Source organism: Grampus griseus (genome assembly GCF_964374135.1).
Source record: "Grampus griseus genome assembly, chromosome: 2".
NCBI classification, from domain to species: Eukaryota; Metazoa; Chordata; class Mammalia; order Artiodactyla; family Delphinidae; genus Grampus; species Grampus griseus.
The window spans coordinates 158,930,070-158,949,970 of NC_139018.1; the positions used below are offsets into that span (position 1 = coordinate 158,930,070).

The 19,901-nt window shown below is 47.5% G+C and overlaps 1 protein-coding gene across 13 annotated transcripts in view; it reads left to right on the top strand.

Moving 5' to 3' along the window:
* Positions 1-1,721: 1,721 nt before the first annotated feature.
* PARD3 (par-3 family cell polarity regulator) overlaps positions 1,722-19,901 on the top strand; it is a 638,153-nt gene continuing 619,973 nt past the window's right edge. For all 13 annotated transcript variants that reach the window (XM_082648190.1, XM_082648201.1, XM_082648198.1 and 10 more), the window contains exon 1: positions 1,722-2,028. In XM_082648190.1, the coding sequence (XP_082504316.1) occupies positions 1,909-2,028 (120 nt within the window). In that variant the 5' untranslated portion in view covers positions 1,722-1,908. The remainder of the gene's footprint in view (positions 2,029-19,901) is intronic.

The window sequence follows — 19,901 nt, forward strand, 5'->3', positions numbered from 1 at the left end:
AACTTACCTTTCAATCAGAACTATTTTCAGAAAGCCCTACTCTAAACTAGAATACTCCTGCCTCCCCAAAGCATTAAAACAGAAACAACATCTATAATTATCAGTACTTGTTATTGTGGGTCCAAGTATTAATACAAGAAGCAAGAAGACCTCAGCAAGATGTGTTGTCATCGCTGTCACAAACTTAATTATTGGGTAGAAGAGTTGAACGTTGCCGCTGAACAGAAGAGTTTGAGAGCTTTCTCCGTGAATGTGTGGAAAGAAACCTGGGGTCTCTTTCTGGGTCTGCCTCAAGCTTTCTCTGTGGCCTTGGGCAAGTGATTTCAACACTCCTCAGCATCCTGGGGTAAGGTGGGATATTGACACACGGTGCCTACCTATTGCACTGCTTTGCCAGGACAACGGATTGTATTGGTCAAGGGCTGTAGATGAGCGGAAGTACAATGTTTTATATGACAAATCGCACTATACCTGGGGCAGGGAAAGTGCAGGGATCCTGGAAAAGATGAATCTGTCCTGTTGCCTTAGTTTAAAAAGGGAGGTGGACGGTCACCAGCTCTTCCCGCTCTACCTGCTGAAGTTCTCCTTGAGCCCACGGAGCTGGTGATTGCTTTCACACACCCTAGAAACGCTGGCAAAAATGAATCCACTATCGTTTGGGACAGACGTGGGCCGGCGACAACCCTTTTTTGACATTTGCCATTCTTTCAACACAATGACACACAGTTGTAAGGATCACCAAGATTCCTGCCCTGAGACAGAGGAGCGTCAGTTACTTTTCTTGACTTGGTTTCCGTTCCTCTGAACTGTCGCCTGTCCCCATGCAGGTAACTCCTTGCGGAGTTGCTTTCCTCTCCGCGGCTGAGGTGGCAGCGTTCAGCGCCGGCCTTCTCAGTGTATTGTTCATAACTTTGCGTTAAGATTGCTTGGGTTGCAGAATTTTAAGAAATAAAACGATATGAGTTGCTGATGTTTGAGCTAAACGCGTTGAAGCGGGTGGGTCACCCGGGGTCACAGGAGCTTCAAGGTCAGTAGTGGCCTCGGGAGAAAGGCCTCCCCGCAGAGAAGCCCCCTCGTGTCTGCTGGTAACGCGTAGGCTGGCCTCCGGGGGCGGGAGCGGGGGGAACCGGGCGGGAGCACCAAGCCCTCCGGGGCGCGAGGCGTCTGCCGCGGTTCCGCCTGGGCCCCTACAGCCCGAGGAGGGGGGCTCCTCACAGCGACAAAGGAAGGGGGGCTCCAGAGAGGCTGCAGGAGGTCGGAGGCTGCGGCGCCCTGGCTGGGGGTCGGCGGGCTGGCAGGGAGCGGGCGGAGGGAGGGCCGCGCGCTCCGCCCCGCGCCCCGCGCCAGGTCGCCGCGTGTGCACAGTGTTGTGGGCCCGCCGCGCCCCTCCCCTCCCCTCTCCTCTCGTCCGCTCGCCTGCCGTCCGCGCCCCTCCCCTCCCCTCCTCTCTCGTCCGCTCCCCTCCCCTCCCCTCCCTCCCCTCCGCTCTCCTCCCCTCCCCTCCGCTCTCCTCCCCTCCCCTCTGCGTCCCTCCCCTCCTCTCCCCTCCCCGCGCCTCCTCCCCGTCCCTCCCCTTGCCGCCGTCCCCTCCCCCGCGGCCCGGAGCGAGCGCCGCGCCAGCGCCACACTGCCCCGCCGCCGAGCGCGACGACACGCCGAACAGGTGGCCGGAGGCTGCGGCGCCGCGCGGGCACAGGCGGGCGAGCCCCGGGCCAGGCGAGGCTAGGCGAGGGCGGCGGGCCGGGCATGCGAGCCGATCTGATCCCCGGCCTCGGCCCCTAGCCTCGCGCCCGCGCCGCGCCCCGCGCCCCGCGTACAGCCGCCCCGGCCCGGGGCGCTCCGGCCTCTCCGGCCGCGGTCACTGAGGGGCGTGGGCCGGCCCGCGGCGGCGGCGGCGGCGGCGGCGGCATGAAAGTGACCGTGTGCTTCGGGAGGACCCGGGTGGTCGTGCCGTGCGGGGACGGCCACATGAAAGTTTTCAACCTCATCCAGCAAGCGGTGACCCGCTACCGGAAGGCCATCGCCAAGGTGAGGGGCCGGGGGCGCAGGCGGGGGCGGGCGGCCCGGGGGGGCGGAGGAGGGGCGGAGGAGCGGGAGGAGGGAAGGCGCCGGGATCAATATGGCGCTTCCTGGAAGGGGAGGAGGAGGCGGAGGCGGGGAAAGGGAGAGCGCGGCGGCCGGCCCGGCCTGCGCCCCCCGCTCTGGCTGCGGGCCGCAAACTTCCGCGCGCCCGGGCCCGGGGCCCCGGCCCCTGCCTCTCCCTCGGGTCCCGGCCGCCGGCGCCCCGAGCCTCCCGGGGCCGAGCCCGAGCCGCGCCGGGGCGCGCGGAGCCGGGCCGGACGCCTGTTCCCGGCCGCGGGCTGCGGCCCCGGCTCCCCGCCCAGGCCCGCGGGCGGAGGCCGGGCGAGGGAACTTTGCTGGTGGAGCAGAGTTCGCTCCGCGCGCTGCGAGAGTGGCTGGCTGACTTGTGCCTCTGGGCCCCCGCCGGGCAGTGAGAGCCCCTAGTGCGTGCCGGGCGGGGGTCCCGGGCGGATGAGGGTGCGGCGCGGAGACCGACCCGCTCCCACTGGCTCGCGATCGTCGCTGGAGCCCAGCACCTCGGTGACCGAGAGGCAACGGAGCACGGCTCCTTGAAGGAGCACAGCCCCGAAATCGGTCACCGAATATCGAGTTTTCCTGCAGGCATGTCGCCGCTGACCTGTCTGCCACGAGCTCCATGTGGAGCCGGGGCCGCGCGCGGCCCGGGCCTGGAGTTGAGTAGCTTTCCGTTTTTCCCCGTGGAGTGATAACATTGTCTCCACTTCGCTGCATTCCTGTACAATGTGTCAGAAGTGAAAAGGCATCTTGTTAAATTGTTTTATCGTCTGTGTCTGTTTGACAACAGCCCACGCCTCCCAAGTTTCTCCCCAGCACCTGAGGATATTTCCTTTGCGGCAGAGTAACGTTTGGTGGAAAGCATGTTCACTTTCAAAATTTCCTTTTTGTCCCCGATCTTGGAGTGGTTTGCGTCCTGTGGGTTTGGGGGGTCGCAGGTGAGAGGGACGGTGGCTTTGGCAAGCCTGCTTGAGTGTAGACAGGGTGCTGGGGTGGCATTCTCCAAAGTCTCAGAAATTAAGAGGGGAAAAATACTTTTTACACTGTTGTTTTTAGTATAGAGAAAAATAGCATAAATTTGGCCTTTTAAAGATAATCTTGGGAACGTTTAAGAACCTGACACAATGATGGAAGATGTTGACTTTACTTAACGGCTCTAAAATGTTCTTTACAGTTGGTTGAACTCATTGAAAATCAAATAAAATTAGTGGAAATTGGGCACCTGTTTATCTTGAACCACTGTCAAGGGGGAAAACCCCTCTAAACCCATGTTTAGCATTTTAAAGCACTGTTTATGAATGACAGTTTGTGATCTAAATGTTCTATATCAATAAGTCAGGTTGCATATGTACTCAGGAAACCAACAAAATAAATCATGCAAGGAAAGAGAAATACAGTAATATATACTCTGCAGTGTGTCCAGGTTCCTGAGTAGGGAGGGATGATCGACATTTCTTTGCTTACATGCTTAATTTAAAATTTACATGCTTAAAATTAGTCATTTACATGCTTAAACATTTACATGCTTAAAATTAGTCATATTTCATTATGCACACGATGCATGTTGGTCGAACAGCTTGTTTGGGAGATACAAATGTAGTTGTTTGAGTCGTTTGTATGTTCCACAGAAATTCTTAAGAGTTTGCCATGTCCAAGGCATTGTTCTGGGTGCTGGACACCTGCGGGACCCACTGGCTGCTTGTGGAAATTGGACTGTGAGAGTCTAGGAAAGGGGCCGCACTGTCCTCCAAGTGAGGGCGGCCAGCCTTTGGACTTCGTGGTGCAGTGCGGAGAAGACAGGCCTCTGGGGTGTCTTCTAGATGGAGTTGAGAGGTATCGCTGAGAGATCTGGACTTTGTTTCTAGGTATCAGTGGTGGTGGTTTCACAGTGACTGGGGAGCAGGAAAGGAAGCGCAGGTTTTTGCGGCATGCCTGGGAAGGCACCCCAAGAGGAGCGCAACAGCTGAGTTGGGAAGGGTGCGCATGAGATTGATTGCTTTTTCTGGTGGAGAAGGAAGGAAGGAAGGGTGATTCTCAGAGAGTGGTGGTATTGTTGGAGTTGGAGATAAATGACTCAGAGATGATTCAGGGGTTTCCAAAATTATTTAAGTTCTCTTTAAGTGCAACTCACAGTTCAGCAGGTAAGTTTTAAAATGGGCTTTGTGGTCTACAGAGTTCAGTTATTGGATCACAAGACTGTTGACTCTCAACTGTGGCAAGAGCTGGAGTTTATTCCAGGTCCATTTGTGTTTTTTTCTCTTAAATGGTTAGGTAATGGCTAAGATTAAACTTAAGTCACTCTTCCCATTTCTCCCACCCTGTTTAAAATGATTATGAAGCAAACACTTATTAACACTTGTTTTAACTTTTATTCTCTTATCTCTTCCTTACCCCTTACTGTTGAATAGAACAAGATAAATTTTGTATGAAGAATTGGGTAACTGGGTAGCTGTAGAGTGGTGTTTGGTTGCTAGGTGACATGTGCCATGATGAACTCCCATCTGGTGGGGAAAAATGGGGGGAGATCATGTTTATGGCTTTGTATAAAAACCAGATAAGCTGGAAAAAAAAAAAAAAGAAGAAAAGAAAAAGGAAAGAGAAAGAAAGATCCCAAGCCACTAAGACTTTCCCTGCAGAGAGCGTTTTGTGGTGTGATGGGGCTAATTTTTTGGCATTATACTTGAGCTGTCTTCAGGTTAAGCAAATCAGTTTTTCTGGGCAGTGGAGTGGCATGACTTAATATCAGAAATGTCCTCAATAAGCAGATTTTGAAGGCTTACACTTATTCATAGCATTTTTTTTTTCTCCAGTGAAAAAATAGTTTTCTGTTTATGATCACTGATGGGTGAAAATGCTTTGGCTGTTCTCCATCCACCCATCCTCATCCAGACCGTCTCTAAGGAGGGTGCTCTGATAGACACTGAGGACCATGTTACATGGACTTTCTGTGTATGTGACCCTTCTTCTCCTACCTGTGGCCTGACTCATCCATGATCCCCAATGGACACAGGGTGCAGAGCACCGACTGCCGGGACTCTGTAGTGTGGTGACCCGGCTTCTCAGGGCTTTGCCGGCTCCTTCTTAATTCTGAGTGGATTGGGGCTGGCTCTGAGATTTCCCATTTTTCCTGCTGTGCATCCCAGCTCTGGTTAGGAGAAAGATAAGAAAATCTCCATGCTTTTTTTTTTTTTTTTAAATTGTTAATTTGTTGAAGGGCTACTGTATGCAAAATGTCATGCTCTATGAAGAAATGTAAGGCTAAATTCTTGCACTGCAGAAGAATGTAATCTGGGAGACGCTGAATGTATTAAACTATAAATTACAGTAGGCAATGGCATTAATTAGCAACGGGGTGGTACGTACAGACAGTAGTTGCTTTTGGATTTCGGAGATGGGAGTGGTTATTATGGCCTGGGGGGTTTGCCTTGGGCTTAGTAAGTGGGAAGGCTGGCCTGGATTTAGGACAGTGCTTCCTAACCGGTTAGTGGGGTGACCTCCAGAAGCACCTGCCTGGCCCAGGTGGCCCAGTCTGTAGGGCTTCGGTAGGGTCCAGCCCTGTGAATCTGGAGAGTTGCTGCCATTCTGAGAGGTGGGAGAGAGGCGTTGCAGGTGAGCATCAGGGCTAGTTTGGCTCCTGTGCTGCCTTCCTGTCGGATGGTGGGGCAGGACCAAGCTGAGGAGGACTGCGGACGCTGGGGCAAGACACTGTTACTTCCTGCAGTCTGATGGTCCCTGATGGAGGACTGGGGTGTTTGGGCAGGACGAGCGCTCCTCTGGGGGGACCACCAGGATTGCATCCATCCACAGAAACACTGCTGATTGCTGAGTAGTGGAGGGAGGACGGGCTAAAGGCAGAAGTGAGGGTGGGGGGCGGCTGGAGCCTCTTAGCTGAGAGGCAGCTGTGCTGCCCATAGCCCTCTTCTGGCAGGGGGAGCTTTGGATTGGGTTTGGAGACCTAACTGTTTTCACTGTTGAACCTTGGGCACACCAACCCTGCAGAGCCTCATTTCCTCCCCTCTAAACCGGGTTACTCCCTTGCAGGGTTCCCGGGAGTACCGAGGGGATGGTGAACGGGAAGCTCCTCAGCACTGCCTCTGGATCCCTAATGGGTTTTACTGGGTGGATGGTTTTACTGCCTGCGAGGCTTTCCCAAGCAGTCTGCTCTTCCTGTTTGGATTTTTCCTCTTTGCTTAAGAAGAAAGTGTGTAATTTAATTAAAGAATAGGTAGAAATGGTAATATTTGCCTAAGCAGCGCCACAATCAGAGGAGCAAATCTGTGTGTGTGTGTGTGTGTGTGTGTGTGTGTATGTACGAGGCAGGGAACGTAAAAGTTGTGGATATTGGCTTTACCCTAGGTTGCTTTCTGGGCCTGTGGTTTTGGGGCCACTGCTTCTGTCCCTTGAGCCTGGAAGAGTTATGTGAGAGTTATTTAATAGCAATTTGTTGTTATTAAAAAAAAATAACAAATTTATGGGCAGTAACTTTTGAAAATGTGCTTTCCTTTTTTTGGGGGGGAGGAGGACTGTTGATTACTAAAATCGTGTAAATCTTGGTTTTTATGACAAACCTTGTGGTTGGTGTGAGATTTCTCGTGAACAGATGGATGACTGCATGTTGTTACACATTCACGAGCTTATTGAAACTTTTAGGAAAATAGATTGTTGCAGAATTTGAATGACCATATTTTTGAATAGTGAAACGAAATAAATCTTATTATTTCATTAACATCTTCCCGTCTTCCCTTTCAGAAAGGAAAAAATAAACAAACATGTCTGAAAGGCTGTTCTTTCTAAAATGCAACTCTCCGTGTACTCTTCTGCTTAAGGGCCTCCACACCCGCTTTCCCCAGAGGCCAAGTTCTGCCGCCGCAGCAGGGCCTGTCCCTTGCAGGACCCCTCTTGCCTCCAGCCTCTCCCTCCCCAGACCCCCTACCCCACCCCTACCCACTTGGCCTTGCTTGCACTTTCCTGCCTTTGCTCTGGCATTTTCTGTTTCTCCCACCTGGACCATTTGCTCACTTCCTGTCTGCTCATCCCTGGAGCCTCAGCTCAGTTCAGGCTGGCCCTGCATCCCAAGGCGGCCTGAGGTTCTCCCTGCTGGGCACTTGTCTCAGGAGCTTCCCGCACTGACCTGGAGGAACGTGCTTTGCTGTGGGTGCTTCGGTGTGTTTGTTTAGGAACAGAACTGTGCCCCTTCTCCTCCAGGTGAGGTGCTTGAAGGTGATGGCCCTGCCTCGGTCTTACCTATATGGCTAGTATCTGCCACGTAGTCATCTTACAAGTTGAGTAGATACGAAGTTGAGAACAAATACACGGCACGTATTCTCACACAGAAAGTGTACTTTTGCTTCGGAGACTGTAATTTTAAGGACTTTAAGGTGTGGTATGTTTGGCATATTAGCACAAAGAGATTGTAATTGAAACTCAGATTTAGTGGGATTTTGGAGTATCTGAAAGTTATTCTTTTGTGTCGGCCGTTTTCAGGGAGTTTGGTCCCTTTTTCAGACTGAGCAGAGCGATGGTCCTGGGGTTTGCATTGGGCCCGGTTCAAGGCAGGTGGTCAGGGCAGTGCGGGAATCTGGCCCCGAAACACACCTATGCTGGGTCTGGCGCTTCTGAAACTGTCGGTTGGGATCCACGGGTAAGTTCCAGGAGTAAACAGAAATGTTTAGGATCTGAGATTCACAGGGAGAGTCTGGCGATGGGAGGTGCTTCTTGGCTCACGGTGAACGCTGGTGAATTGGGTGTGGAGGTAAGGTTCAAAGCCCCATTTGCACAGAATCTCCACCTGTCCTTTGAGGCTTGTACCTCCCTGTAGAGTTGGATGCAGGCGGGTGATGGCAAGCATTTGAAAGATGAACAGAGCCTTCTGCATCTTCTCAAAGATGGAAAGAAATATGTACAGTTGGTCCAGGAAGGTGCTTTCCACAAGTGGAGGTGCTTTTCCACGGGCTGGAGGTGGGTGGCTAGGCCCACACAGGGGGCTTTCCTCCTGCTCGGCCACTCACGCAGCAGTCCTAGCTGCCACCAAGGTCAATGGCAGTAGAACAGGGGCTCAGGAATTTTATACATTTTACTGATTTGGGGTATCTTTTCTGTTTTACATGGAAAATAGAAAAATCTTTATGAAAAGAAATGCAGAGTTCTGTGAACATAGTAGAAAGGTGATTATTTTTTGTCTTTTAGTCATTATTTTATCCTGTTGAAAATTTTTTTCCATTTGGAAGGATTATGTAAAAATGCCTTTCCTTCATGGCTCTGTGTCTGACCTGCCATCTTCATGTGGTTCTTGTTGTTAAATATTACTTTTGTTTATTCTTTTTGCCTCCATCAACTCATATTGGAACTTAGAAATAAAATTTCCAGCTTCATTCCAAGTGACTTGAAACGTGAATTATTTAATTTTTTTCTCTCAGTAATAGCTCATACACACATACACACACGAGAAACGAAAACACATGTCTACACAAAAAACACGTACATGAATGTTCATGGCAACATTATTCGTAACAGCCGAAAAACAGAACAAGCCAAGTGTTCAACTGAATAAAATGTGGTATATCCATACATTAGAATATTATTAAGCCGTAAAAATGAAGTTAGGATACATGCCTCGCTGTAGATGCACCTTGCAAACATTATTCTAGGTGAAGGAAGCCAGTCATAAAGACCCACATATTGTATGAGTCCATATATACGGAATGACCAAAGTAGGCAAATCTATAGATAGAGAAAGTAGAGTAGTGGTCGCCAGCGCTTGGGGGTTGAGGGTAATGGTGAGTGACTCTTTATGGGGATGGGATTGGTCTTTGGGGTGATGAAAATGTTCTAAATTTAGATAGTGGTAATGGTTGTATGTCTCTGTGAATATACTAAACATCATTGAATTGTACACTTTAAATGGGTGAATTTTATGGAATGCTGTTGTGTCTCAGTAAAGATGTTAAAAAAAATAGACTACGTAAGCCACTATGAACAAAGCTCCATTTTTATGTATTTTATAGTTCTGAGAGTCCCATAAAACATGGGACTGTTCTGTGTTTTTCTGTGTCAGAGATACTCAAAAACCTCAAATGAAGACCGGCTATTTTTAGGAGTTTTCCATACAATGTGTGAACCTGCTTTCGCAAGCCTGCCTACTCTCTCCTGGTGCTGTCTGCTAAGCCCCCGACTGCTGAGGCTCCGAGTCCCCTGGTCCCCCCTTTAAAGGCTTCACCAACTAACCGTTCACCTGCTCTGCCTTGTTCTCCCTCGGCCAGAGATTCCTTCCTCCCCAGCTCCCCAGCTGCCCTGGCCGTTGGTTCGGATGCCCTAAGATGTCCTTTGTGGAAGAGCTTCTCCAGTTTTTGGTTTGGGACAGTAGTTTGGAGCTTTGGCAAATCTCACAAGCTCTGTGAGCGCCAGTTTTCCCATCTTCATCTTCTCATATTCAGAAGTTCTGGGCTGGGCTCTGATGTCTGTTTCCCGGTGACAGCCACCCTGAGTCTGCATGGTTGGTTGTCTGCCTGTGGGACCATGAGGCATGAGTGGTGTGCAGTGGCTTTTCAGAGGCGCAGACAGGGTAGATCTCTACTCCATCCACCCTCCCTGTGAGAATGTTTTGCTTCCCTTACTTTGAAATGATGGGCTTGGCCCCCAGGTCAAACATATACTGTTTGAAAGTTAGTATGTATTTCGCCTGGACTGTCCCTCAGAATTCCTTACTGTCCCAAGATAAGTATCTTTTAAAATAAAATTACATGGTCAGAGGTAACTTAATAAGACTATTCATTTTGTGAAGCGAAACTAAATGTACGCTTCTGCATGGTTCTAAATGGTATTTCTATGGTGGTATAAATTTAAGTGGCTTTAGAGATGACAGGTCAATATTATTCCCACTTTTAATGTTCTTTAATATACAGAAACAGTAAGACTTAATTTTTCGGAACCCAGATTTATTTTTTTCTGGTGTATAGTTTTTCTCGTTATTGTATTACATCCCTGTATGATAGGATTTCTGTTTCTGAAAAGGCCTCTTTGAGATATTCTACAATAAAAATCAATGTTTCCTTCTCAGTGTTTATTTCAGAAAACAAGTCACTGTATATCAAAAACCTAAAATTGCTGAATACTGAAAATATGTGGTATTAACAGGTGAAAAACACAAAAAAGAGAATGCCATTTCTGTGTAAGTGGTTGATATGAGAATGGGTGTTTTTGTTCTAGTTCTTTTAAGTATACAGTAAAAACTGGGAAAGTTTTTTCATGTTCGTGTTTTAATATTTTTCTAAATCTAATATTGAATCCAGAATTAAAAAGCCATTTCCCAGTGACCACACAAAGGCATTTTAGATGTATCATTTGTAATTCTGAAATCCAGTGTGCAAAGTCATATGTGAATAATAGTTAGCCAGGTTCCTGCCCAGCAGGGTTATACTCTAACCTGAGATTCTCTCATCCCAGCCAGCAGCACCTGCAGAAGAAGGAGGTGGAATGTGCAGGATATTGGTTCCTGGTGTACCACCGCACAGGATATGACTAATCACAAATCCATGAAAGTTGAGTGTAGGATTTGGAATCTTTACCACTTTGTTAGAGATCTGGAAAAAACCTTTCAGACAAACCAAGAGGATCTCTAAGTGAAAATGCCTCATTTGGATTGATAACTCTTTAGACAACTGCATCTGGAAGATGGTGGCGTTTCAGCATTTGTACTGCCTGAGGAATATGAAATGAGGCATATTTTCAATTATAAAGGCACATACTATCAGGGATATTTTTTCCAAGGAAACCTGGAAAGCTGATAAAACCCTGAACTTTTTATGGTGGAGTCAGTTTTATCTTTTGTATTTTATGACCCACTTGTTAAAAACACAGCTGTTTGCAAAAACACAATTAGCTGGAAGTGGAAAGTTTGGTGGTGGGTGTTTTTTTCCTCCTAGGAGGCAGGCACATCAGTGTGACACACTCTGGGCCAGGATTCAGAAGAGCAGATTGCATCATTTGTGTGTCTGAGAGCGAGAAGGGCAACTTCTGTAAGCCCAGGATCCTTGGCTTCTAATACCACGTGCTTCATGGGATTGTTGTGAGGGTATGAAGAGAGAATGTAAAAAAGCATTGTAGGAAGTAAAACGGAGTAAAGGTGAACTGTACTGTTCTTTCGTTTTTGCTAAGAACGGTTGCCAGTGACTAAGGCTCACTTGAGTAAATGCTTCTAAATTGTTTCTTCTCATCCTCCTTAGAATTGCTCTAGATGTGGGAAATTGAATGTTTGGTAAAAAAAAGTTCTCCCTTAAAAAAATCTCGAAAACTTCCTTCTGCAGCTTGAGGAATAAAATCCCAGTGACATTGATTTAGATGCTCCAAAGATGTCCATAGTGGAAGAGCTTTTCTAGTTTTTGGTTTTGGCCACAGTAGTTTTGAACTTTGGCAAGTCCCACCAGCTCTGTGAGCCTTAATTTTCTCATCTGTAATTTGGGAATGTTTTCTTTTGTTGGCAGTAATGAAGATCAAGGGATTTAATGTAGATAATCCCCTGCCATATTATAGACTCTTAGTCAATTTTAGATCTTTTTCTTTGTCTCAGGTTTTACACATAGATGAGGCACACTTTTCATGGCTAATTCATAAAGTCAACTTGATTTTTATTTGATGTATGATACCAGTTGTCATTTTTCAAGATTTGTTAAAGAGTTACTACGTTCTTCATAAACGTACTAGAGAAATTCCAGTTTTAGTATTTATTAATAAATCAGTTGGAAATAGGGAAAAAGAATGTTCTGATAACGCAGTAGTTAAAGCTGATTCTTTCACAGATCAAGAAGTGTGTTTGTCTATCTTAACTGTGTTGCTTTTTCTACTACTAGCCCTTGTTATTTTCTAAAATAATTGTGGCTGCCATACTGCTAGATGAATGGAGATTATGGAAAATTTCTTTGCTGTATTTACAATATTTTAAAAGGCATTGGTTACACATTTTTCCATTAAAAAATGTTTTGAAACTTGGAAAGAGTAAAACTAGAAATTGTCAATACTATTGATATTTATAAAATGTACAGATGTTTTAAAGACCTTTAGCTTTTAATTACTAGTTGTAGTTCTGAGAATACCTTGGAGCTCATCTGAGTTATAAAATAAAATGGGAAAGTCGACATTTTTTTTTAAAATTTAATTTAATTTATTTTTTTATACAGCAGGTTCTTATTAGTTATCCATTTTATACATATTAGTGTATATATGTCAATCCCAATCTCCCAATTCATCACATCACCACCTGAAAGTCGACATTTTTTGACCCCTCTAATCCTTTATTATATAGGCCTCTATAATTCACGTGCCCATTTCTTTGGATAACAGAGATAAATGGATAACACTTCTTTACTCCTCTGGATCTTTAAGATGGTGATTCTGGGCAGCTACATCAGCAGTCAGTGAACATAGAGCATCTTTTGCTTGGGTAGGTAGTTGTAAGGGTTGGCAGATTGATGCGACTTGTAATACCTTAGTTCAGCTAAAGGCACCCTTTGCCAGTCACCTGAAGACTGCACCCAAGGAGAATTGACCTATTTATCATCCTGAACCCAGGAGTGGTATCCGGGAGGCTTGCTCTGGGTGTGGCCGTACTACTCTGTCAGTCTTGCCAAGTCATCACAACTCAGCTGGCTTTGTGCTCAAGGGGACCACCTCTTCTCATATACCTCTTCCCCACCACAATATTGAGAGTCGTCTTCCTCTCTGAGGACTTTAAGCCTCTCATTAATTAAAGGAACGCTTCCTCCCTCTCTGCCTATGTTCGTAGGGAAGTTGCTAGGTAGTGATTAAAACCATAAAGCTTATCTAGTTGTGCAACATCCATATTTTGACTTTGATCCCTTCCCGTATTTGTTTGTAAACACCGTGTCATGTGAATGCATTTGAAATCCAAAGCTTTTGTTTCAAATACAGGACATGAAAAACAGATACAGTGGCATGGGACATTGGAATTTATACACATCTTTTCCATTCACAATTTCCTGTGTTTTTGTGCTTTGTAATGAAAGTGATGAATGGTGCTTTCAAAACCTTTCCAGAATACCCCAGCATTTTATAACAAAACTGTAGAGAGGTAACTCTGGGAGAGTCCCCCCCCACCCCCACCCCAGCTTTATTGAAGTATAATTGACAAATAAAATTGTAGCATATTTAAAGCGTATACCATGATTTGATACATGTATACGTTGTGCAGACTTTCCCCGCCATCGAGTTAACTAACACATCCATCACCTCGCATATTTCTTTCTTTATGCTTGCTGAGAACATTTAAGTTTTACTCTTTTACCTGGGAGAGTTTTAGACAGATCTGCTTTGATAGGTGGTTGGCGTGGGATTTTAATCTAAAGCAGAGGAGTTTTTGGTCCTGGGCTGTTTTTCCACCTACGAGGAGGGAGGCTGCTTCCTCTATAGATTCAGGAGAGTAGTATTTTCAGGTCAGTCTTCGCTTTTGGTGTCAATAAGCTTTTTCGGTCAGGATGGATGATCGAAAGCTCTTGCACAAGAGATGCTGTATCAAGGGCATTATTTATCTGCCTATCAGGTTGGAGAGCTGCTGAGAAAGTACCTTTAACAGTGATCCCCATCACGTCTTCGCAGTCCTAATTCACTGAGGAGTTTCCGACAGGCAGGAGGGGAACCAGGACACAATGGTCCTGGTTCTATCAGGAAATAGAAGCAGTGATACCCTTATTATCAAGAGTCATGGTTAGCGCTTTGGGACATTTTGTGCATTAGGCCCCAAGTGCTGGGCTCGTGCTCCCAGTGTATTCCTTAATCCCTTGGAGTGGTAGTGATGCAACTCCGAGTTTACGGGTGAGGACGCTTGGGCTAAAATGGATTAAGAAAGTGGCAAAAAATTGTACATCTGATGTGACCCCTCTGGCTGGAGAGTCAGTGCTGTCCCAGAAGAAAGAGTAAACAGTGCCCATCAGAGAAGACAGGTTGTTTTCTGACCTGGGTTTCCTTGAGTGGCTCATGCGCTTAAGGAAGAAGTGCGCCTTCAGGATGACAGAGTCGGTTGGGTCAAGGAGGCTCCTGTGTGCTTGGCGAGATGTCGAAGCCCCTTGCTGCTCAGGTGTGGTCTGTGGACCAGCAACACTGGCTTTGCTTGGAAGCTTGTTAGAAGAGAATCATGGATCCCATCCCAGACTCTGTCAGAATCTGCATTTTGGCCAGATCCCCAGATGGTTCCAGAGCAGTTGCCCTCAACCCTGGCTGCAGGGTTTTAAGAACCAGATGCCCAGGCTCCCCACGAGCCACGGGAATCAGATCTCCAGGCCGAGGTGGATACTTATATTGCTACGAAGCTCCTTGGGTGTTCTCTGTGCCGCCAGGGTGGAGAACCTCTGGTTTAGAGCAGCCTCCAGGCCTTTTGGGGTTGTTGTGTTATGTGACCTGGAACCTGCCGCCTTGTAGCTGTGCGTGGAAATTTCCAGAACACAAGTTGAGAGGATCAGCCATCTTGCTCACAGGCTGGTCACTTAAGTGACAATGGCCCAATCTGTACATTTTCATTTCTTTTGAAGTCACTCACTTCTTTTTTTTTTTTCATTTTTATTTTATATTGGAGTATAGTTGATTAACAATGTTGTGTTAGTTTCCAGGTGTACAGCAAAGTGATTCAGTTATTTGTATACAAGCATCTGTTCTTTTTCAAAATGAAGTCACTCACTTTAATGACTGTTAATTTTTGAGTTTTATTTGTGGACACAGTTGACAGCACCCATATTATGTATTCCTTAGGTTTTAGCCGTTAACTCATGGATATCTAGTCTGAGTTTAATAACATAAATGAGTTAAAGGGTCCAGGAGGAGCCGTAAAAAGACAGCACGTGGGATAGAAATGCGTCGGGAAAGGAAAGGTCATATTGAGTAAAACATGCGAGTTTTGGTGTGAGTCATATGATGTCCTCTGGGTGCCTGTGATGTGTAGAGACAGGGCAGCTAAGATTTTTGGTTTTGGGTAAAGCAGGCTTGTGAGCAGTGGACTGAATGCTCGTTTTGCTGGAGTTCCTTTTCCAGCTTGTTTGTGGCTGAGCCTCCTGTGTAGGAGAGAAGGCAGGCTTCACCAGGCCAGCGGGGCGTCCCTCTCACACACTTCCACACTCAGCTTGTTGGAATATTCCCGTCGAACAGTCCCCATCCCCACACCAGAGTGAGGGCAAACGTGTCTCTGGCCCGAGGCCTCGGGAACCTGAACATGGGTCAGAGGATGTGCCTGCCCGGATCCGTTTTATGAGCTTTGACGCGGCATGATTGTTTTTGTTTTTCCTGGCATCAGGGCTCGTTATACCCTACATTTTTATACGTTTCCTCTGTTACTCGAAGTAGGGAAAAGAGGACAGATGACCAGCTGTCATTCTTCTTTTTTAAAAAATTTATTTAATTAATTTATTTTTGGCTGTGTTGCGTCTTCGTTGCTGCGCTCAGGCTTGCTCTAGTTGCGGCGAGCAGGGGCTACTCTTCATTGCGGTGCACGGGCTTCTCATTGTGGCGGCTTCTCTTGTTGTGGAGCACAGGCTCTAGGCACGCGGGCTCAGTAGTTGTGGCGCACAGGCTCCAGAGCACAGGCTCAGTAGTTGTGGCGCACAGGGTTAGTTGCTCCGCGGCATGTGGGATCTTCCCGGACCAGGGCTCGAACCCGTGTCTCCTGCATTGGCAGGCGGATTCTTAACCACTGTGCCACCAGGGGAGCACCCAGCTGTCATTCTTCACATGAAATTTGCCAACTGACCTTCATTTGGATCATTTGCACGTGGGGCTGAGCTCCCGTGTTGCGGTGCAGGGAAGACCCAGCACAGGGCTCACTGGCAAGAGGTGATTAAGACATGACATCATTTCCTCAAGGGAGCTTTCAGAGCTGCAAAGTGCAGTTCTTGGTAATAACATTTAAAACATTGTCTTCAAAGATGCTGCAGCTATAAGAACTTACCAGTACTGAATTTTACAGACCTGTTAGAAATTACTTTAGTTAAAGGCGTAATGTGTCTGGGAGCCGTGCCCGTGTGAGAATGTTTTTCTTATTTAGCAGTTTCAAATAGCACTTAACCATAGTTAGTTAGTAAAAATGTTGCTTGAAAATTTGTTTGTCTAGGTATTGCTGCTTAACAAACCACCCAGAACTTCATGACTTAAATCAACAACTAATTATGTCTCATGATTTAGTGGGTCAGGGTTTGGGCAGGGCTCAGCCCAGTGGTTCTTCTGCTTCACTTGGGGTTACTCAGGGGTATTCAGCTGGCAGGTGATCTGGTCTGGGGGGACCTAGATGGTTGCATTCACGTGTCTGGTGCTGGTGGGGGTGGTAGAAGCTTGGGGTTCGCTGGGACTGTTGACCAGAGCATCGTGTCGTTTCGTCTCCAGCATGGAGGGCTCAGGGCTCTTGGAGTCAGGAGAGGAAGCTGTCACTCTCTAAAGACCTAGACCTGGACGCCAGCACAGAATCATTATCCCTGTCTTCTGTGTGCCAAACCGGTCACTAAGCAGCCCAGGCTCCTGGGCAGGGGATTCTGGCTGCACTTCTCAAAGCCAGGAGTGTCCAGGAACTTGTGAACTTGTGACCATCTTTATTCTGCTGTCCGTGTAGGGGTGTGTGTGTGTGTGTGTGTGTGTGTGTGTGTGTGTGTGTGTGTGTGTGTGTGTGTGTGTTGCATGTAACATCAAACATTTAGTCTTTTTATTGTTTTGTGGCATGTTTTAAAATTCTCTTTTTCTTGATCTGGGCACAGTAATAAAATGTATGTCCTGAACCTTCAAGGCTGAAAACCTAAGAAGTAGTTGGAGTTCCTACTTCATGAGTCCAAAGACCTGACGGCTTTTCCAGGCTATACTGCAGAAAGAGATAATGATAATAACACCTTAGGTTTATGTGGCATCTTCTCTAAGAGGTTCAAAGTGGCTGGGCCACTCATGATTCCTTTACTGGAATGTCCTGTGAGATAAATTAGCCATATACCCTCAAGTTCATGTGCCGATGAGGAAATGAAGTAATTCCATCAGTCTGCTAATGAACAGTATTCAGAATGCAGCTCTTCCAATGTTCTACATACTGATTAGAACTTGAGTATGAGTTCACCTTTCTTAGATAGGATTCTGGAAAATGGTGGAGACTGACCTTTGAACAACTGGTAATATTTTCAATTATATGCTGTTTGCCAAACAGCGTCATGTTTAAAAAAGAGGTAGTTATTTTTCTAACGTGGACTTTTTGGGGGTGGAAGCTTATGGGTGTTGCGTCACGGGGGTGTTTCATCATAATGAGTTAAATTCTCTGTGCTCAGCAGAGACAGGCAGACAGTAGATGGGGTGAAAGTGGCTACCCCCTCGTGAGTGTGTGTTGTGGACTGAGTGTGGCCTTGGAAGTGGGAGACCCTTGTCCCCTGTGGTGTCCATTCCTGAGTCCTCCCATCGTGGGAGCATCTCCTTGTGATTATGGGTGATTAAATGGAGTTTTCAAGGGTGGTTTACCCATATGTTAAGCTCATTTTATTCATGCTGTTGAGTGCCTAACCTTTGGGTAATATGCGGCTCCACTGTAATGATCTAAATGTGGTATTGCTTACATTCATTGGGTTTTGCTTAAAATGAGACACTTTACATATAATTGATAGGTATCAGGCTTTGGGAATAAAGCTCTCCAGCCACCACTTGTTAAGAGCATCTCCTGGTTCATGACCTACCCCCCCCACCACGTGCGGTGACCCACCCTGCATGTTCCCAGCAGGGAAACTCCCCAAGGACAGCTTTCATCACAACACTCTCCAGCACAGGGAAGTCCATGGGGTCAGCAGGGCCTTCCAGGTAAAAACAACATATATCGGCCTGAAAACGGCCCCCTGCCTACCTTTCGCCTTGATCTCCCACCACCTCTCTTCGCTCTGCCCGTCATGACAGAACGGACTCTCATGTTTCCCCAAAGTTGTGCTGTTTCCCGGTTCCCTGGCCTGGAGTCCTCTTGCCTTCGTTTCCTCTCTCACCTTGGATCTCCCATTGTTTCCTCTGTACTCCCCAAAGTTGTGCTGTTTCCCGGTTCCCTGGCCTGGAGTCCTCTTGCCTTCGTTTCCTCTCTCACCTTGGATCTCCCATTGTTTCCTCTATATTGTTGCTAGAGCTGTAAGCTGTGCCTTTCTGCTTTGATAGATTTAGGGGCTCCCCGTTGCCCCAGGACAGTCTCCCTCCCACAGCCCCAGGGAGCATCAACGCTCTGCCCCGGCCTGGGCTTCTCTTTGCCTGGCACCACGTGCAACTGCCCGGGCCCTGGGGGGTCATCTCTGCCACGGCCCTAGGCACGGCCCCAAGGGTGTCCTCCCCCCACCCCCCAAACCCAGAGAGATCCAAAAATAGACACATCGAGTTACAGGGCTATAAAACATAACTAATGCAAACATGTTCTTTTTGAAAGGAAGTTACCCCAATAATTTCAACTGTTATTACATTAAAAAAAATAAATTTATCTATTTATTTATTTTTGGCTGCGTTGGGTCTTCTTTGTTGCGCGTGGGCTTTCTCTAGTTGCAGAGAGCCGGGGCTACTCTTCATTGCGGTGCGCGGGCTTCTCATTGCAGTGGCTTCTCTTGTTGTGGAGCACGGGCTCTAGGTGCGCAGGCTTCAGTGGTTGCAGCACGCGGGCTCAGTAGTTGTGGCTCACGGGCTCTAGAGCGCAGGCTCAGTAGTTGTGGTCCACAGGCTTTGTTGCTCCGTGGCATGTGGGATCTTCCCAGACCAGGGCTCGAACCCATGTCCCCTGCATTCGCAGGCAGATTCTTAACCACTGTGCCACCAGGGAAGTCCCTATTACATGTTCTATTATTTGTGAATAATTAGAAGAAGATGCACTTTTAAGAGACCATACGCTGATAACCATCGAGAAGGATTTCTTGCATGTTCCTTCTGCAGTGTGGTGCTGGTTCCAGCAGCCCATCTCCACAAGGAATCCGTGGTGCTGTCCGCCCTCCCCTGCGGACAGCCGTGGCTTGACACGCTGGATTTACTGCGCTCAGATGTCACCGTAAAGATGACGGGTGGATATGCACGTTCCAGGGGGTGGGTGACTTTTCCATAAAGTGGATAAAGGAGGGGGAAGTGTGTCCTTTGTGGAAAAACAGGGTACTTGGAAACTGCACGGCAACTATGACTAAAGCTGGAGTTAATTAAGAAACACTCCTCTGGCAGCAAGGAGCCACTTTTTTTTTTTTTTTTTTAAGATAATTAAACCTGAATGAATATTAAGATGTGTCTTTTTGCATTTGCTTTGCTCTGAGGAGTGGAGTCTGTGAAGCACTGATAGTGGGAGAACAGGTGCTGCTGTATTAATGACAAGTTTTGAATCAAGTGAGCTGGGTATTTGAAATGTTCATCTTTCCTTACTTGGGAGAATTGGCAAGACCTTCTGGACTCCGTTCTGTCATCACCGATCTCTTCAGCCTAGTGTTGGGCAGAGCAGGAGGTCCATGCAGAGTGAGTGGTGCATAGGCACCTTCCTCGAGGCTGAGCTTCCGTCCTGATGGATCGGGGTATTTAGGTGATGGGTCGGGGCAGTTAGACCATGGGTCAGGGGCAGTTAGACGATGGGTTGGGGGCAGTTAGGTGATGGGTCAGGGGCAGTTAGACGATGGGTCAGGGGCAGTTAGATGGTGGATGGGTCGGGGCAGTTAGATGATGGGTCGGGGCTGTTAGACCATGGGTCAGGGGCAGTTAGATGGTGGGTCAGGGGCAGTTAGATGGTGGGTCAGGGGCAGTTAGATGATGGGTCAGGGACAGTTAGACGAAGCTGCCAAAGCAGGAGGTGAAGGAGCAGT